The sequence below is a fragment of the Camelina sativa genome, chromosome 12 (assembly GCF_000633955.1).
Source record: "Camelina sativa cultivar DH55 chromosome 12, Cs, whole genome shotgun sequence".
Lineage (NCBI taxonomy): Eukaryota > Viridiplantae > Streptophyta > Magnoliopsida > Brassicales > Brassicaceae > Camelina > Camelina sativa.
Window position 1 is genome coordinate 8683354 of NC_025696.1, and position 4117 is coordinate 8687470.

At 36.5% G+C, this 4117-nt stretch overlaps 1 protein-coding gene across 1 annotated transcript; it reads left to right on the forward strand.

Annotated features, from left to right (window-relative positions):
• LOC104730940 (protein MOS2-like) lies at nt 484–1708 on the forward strand. Its single transcript, XM_010450187.1, has one exon. The coding sequence runs from the start codon at nt 500–502 to the stop codon at nt 1706–1708; it is 1209 nt and encodes a 402-aa protein (XP_010448489.1). The 5' UTR covers nt 484–499.

Consider the following 4117-nt stretch of genomic DNA (forward strand, 5'->3'; position numbering starts at 1 on the left):
GTTCAATTAATGTTTCTGGTTTAGCTCGGTATGTCGGGGGTGCTGAATCCCGCACCAACATGCAGTTTTTTTTTAAAGTGCAGACTAGTATAGAGTTGTATAGTATGGAGAAGTGCATTCTAGTATGGAATGGTGAATGACGTACTAACTGTAGACTGGTCTGACTTTAATATGGTCCGGAGCGTACTGGACAACCATTCACAACCTCAGTCGTGTCTTGAAAATTATATCTTGTCTGAAGACTATCTTATCCTAAAAGACGAAATCCCCCGTTCGTCGTCGGAAGAAGATCTACTGACTACTGAGCTGTTTTCCTTATTTTGCCAAGTTAAATACAGACGAAACCAAATAAATAAAAACGAAAGACACGTGCTAAATGAGGGATGGCCCATAGGCCCATTTAACTGGCCATATGAAAAGACTTAGCCACAAAAAGAGTCTCTCATAAAATTCTTCTTACACAGATCTCCTCCCACAGTTACGTACGGACTCATCAACCATGAAGCTCTCTTTCTCTATCCCTTCCAAACCCAAATCCAAATCCGGATCCGGATCCGGATCCAGAATTAGGTTGAATTCCGACAAGAAGGACGGCGTCGATGAAGGAAATCACAAAGAATTCGTCACTGAATTCGATCCATCAGAAACCCTAACCCACACCAAACCGAAATACGTAATACCTCCCATTGAGGACCGTCGGAGGAGACCCTACAAGAACATCGATCTCCCGCTTCAGTCGGCTTCCACTTCTGGTCTCCAATTCGAGGTCGAGGTGGTGGTTCCCTCTGTCTCCAATAACAACACTTCGTACGGTCTAAATCTGCGTCAGAAACCCGATGTCGCTTCGAAGACAGAGCCTGTGGAGCAGTTGTTACTGAAAAGCATGAGGAAAGATTTGGCATCACTCCCTGATGCTCCTGAACTAGAGGACTTCGAGAACTTTCCTGTGGATGGCTTTGGAGAAGCTTTACTTGCTGGCTATGGTTGGAAACCAGGTCAGGGTATAGGTCTTAAAGCTAAAGAGGATGTTAAGATTGTTGAGTACAAGAAGTGGTCTGGTAATGAAGGATTTGGTTTCACTCTGGATTGTCCCAAGGGTAAAGCCAAAGAAATTGGTAAATCAGACAAATCCAGAAACAGCATTACAAAAGAGGTGAGAACTGTCTCCGGTAGAGAAACACTTGGTTCTGGAAGCCAGGAGGAAGTGAAAGTAGGTATCAATGTGGAGAAATATAGAGTAGTGGTGGTGAGTAAACGCAGTAGAGAAACAGAGAGAGAGAGTAGGGCTGAAGTTAGAGCCTGTAAGAAGAACTATAGAGGAGGTCAAACTAGAGAGAAGGACTCATGGCTTACAAGTCATATAAGGGTGAGAATAGTAAGCAAGGATTTGAAAGGTGGAAGATTGTATCTTAAAAAGGGAGTGGTGAACGATGTTGTTGGGCAGACAACTTGTGATATCACTATGGATGAGACGAAGGAGGTTGTTAAAGGGATCGACCAGAAGCTGCTAGAGACCGCATTGCCTAGGCGAGGAGGGCGGGTGTTGGTTCTATCGGGTAGATATAAGGGTAGTTTTGGGAGTCTTGTTGAGAAAGATTTGGATAAGGAAACTGGTGTTGTTTGCGATGCTGATAGCCAGGAGATGCTTGATGTTAAACTTGAACAAGTCGCCGAGTACATAGGTGATCCAGCTGATATCGGGTACTGACTACTGAGCCACATTTAACTGCAATATCATGTGTCAATACTTACATTGTTAGCATTCAATTGGCTCTCTCTGTGTAGAGAAGACATAGTTTAGCTTGTTGCCTATATATTTTGCAAGTTCAAGTTGAGTAGACTTTTGATTCTGCTAAGTTACAAAAGAGCAGACTTAAGTTTTTATTATATTTGATGAACTATGTATTTCTCTTTGTTGTGGCACGAGAGCTATGGATAAGTAGTTAATCATTTAACATGTGTAATGTGTGTAATACTCATGATTTTCCTGATGAAATAAGCAAGCAGTAAGATGCAGAGGTATTATTAGTTGAGCTAGCTACATTTCCCCGTTAATGAATCCATTTGTCCAAATTGGAGGTGTAATATACAGGTCATTTATCTTTTATGTCAAATAGTAGAGTATATCTAGTAAGGAACACAGTTTGGTATGATTCCAATTCTGCTTTTTAATCTACTGTAAATAAGTTCGGAAAAGCTATCTGGAAGAGGAAAACAATATAATGAAGCAAGGAAAAACGCAATACATACTATATAACAAAATGTTATGGGTCTAATGGGAACACCAAGACCTATATAGGTCATAGTTTCAATCTCTATAACGTTTTTAGCATCGATCAGTTTGACATCAATCGTCAGCCAATTGTTATGAGGAACCTCGGCAATACCACGAGATAAGTGATGAATCAGGATATAAGTTAAGAGACAAGTGACTAGAGGAAACACAAGGAATCACTAGTTTAGTTCCCAATCCATTCTACTCAAAACTGACTAGGACGTTGATTTCATTTTATAAATGGGCAATCCGCATTGCAAATTACTTTGATACATATTTCCTACTCCTGCGGTTGAATGTTCATTAGGCTTATCGTAGATTTGACGACTTTCCATAATAACGATATATTGGATTTCAAATGTGAAGANAAAAAAGAAAAAAAAAAAAAAAAAAAAAAAAAAAAAAAAAAAAAAAAAAAAGCTAAGGTGGGAAATATTAATGGGTAAAGCACTTTAAGTGGACGATGAGTTAAGGTTAATAGGTTATGTACTGACAAAAAATGTCTTTCAATGTGATTTGTCTTGAGAAAGTGGGTGTTATAACCCAATTTCCTAATTAGCATAATACATATCGAACATTTTTTATGATGAAGTCAATTAGACTTATATATATATATATATATTGTGCAACCACAAACTCAATATTCTCTTACATAGTAGCTTGTATTTCGGACATTTTGATTCTGTGTATGCATGGAACGATGAAGCATATGCTGATCTTCTCTTACCGTAATAATATTGATTTTGCTGACATCTTACAGACTCTCAGTTAAAATATTTGAATTCGGATTCGGAAAAAGAGTGAAGAAAGTGAGGACGAGGAAAGAATGGTTGGGGACGAATTTTAACCGTTTAATAAGGAATCTGCATGGTTGGATGGAACCACTCCCTTTGACTGAAGAAGAACCACAGAGACTCCCATAAAGTAAAAGCTTCATTTGCTAATTATTTACTTACTTTTTTATTCAACAATCCAATCATTTAATTTGTCTTTGATTAAGTAAGTGAGACCACAATGAAAGGTGGAAATAAGAATCAACATTCAAAGGGTTTTCATAAGTCAATCATTTTCAAACGCTTTTACATTCCAACCATACATTTTCTGTTTCTACTTTCATAGGTTATATATTACCTTTTTGCAAGTTTTTTTTATAAATAGATTATGTGAATTGATACTCTAGGCTTACAAGCTGAATATTACTTTTCGACAAACGAAGTTCTTTTTTTATCTCATAATTTAATTGTAATTTTTATTTAAAGTATATTAACTATAAATTATTGACAACAATATTACCTAGGAACTAATTTTATTGATATAAAATGATGTCTTTGCAGACAACACAGCATCCGAACAGTTTGGTTTAGAGTAAACAAAAAAGTTTATAGATTTGTATATGTTAGAGATAACATTGTTGGTAAAATAGTTTGGTGTATAGTAGATAAAAAGTTAGATTTGTGTAAGATCCAAGATTTAGCAATGACTGTTTTGTAGTCAAGAAAAAAAAAGTTATTAATAAAACATGAGGAGTCATGCTGTCAAACCTTTTTTTTTTTTTTTTTTGTTAAAAGTCATGCTGTCAAACTTCTATATATGTAACTCGTTTTATTTGCTTTTACAATTTTGTATGTTGGTTGGGATTGAATAAAATATGTATACCGTAGAGGGTCTCCAACTAATACTTTTTTGTTCTCAAAGGTTACACCGAAACTATCGATACGGAATGACTGGAATAATAGGACAAAAGCAGTGAGTGGAGTAAATGGAACTATGAAAGAGACGGACCAAACAAAACAGAGTTAAAAGATATAATAATTCTCAAATTTTTGACTAATCAAATTACTT

Bases quoted from the DNA above. Each gene is read 5' to 3' on its own strand.
- LOC104730940 (XM_010450187.1), top strand. From the start codon at position 500: ATGAAGCTCTCTTTCTCTATCCCTTCCAAACCCAAATCCAAATCCGGA.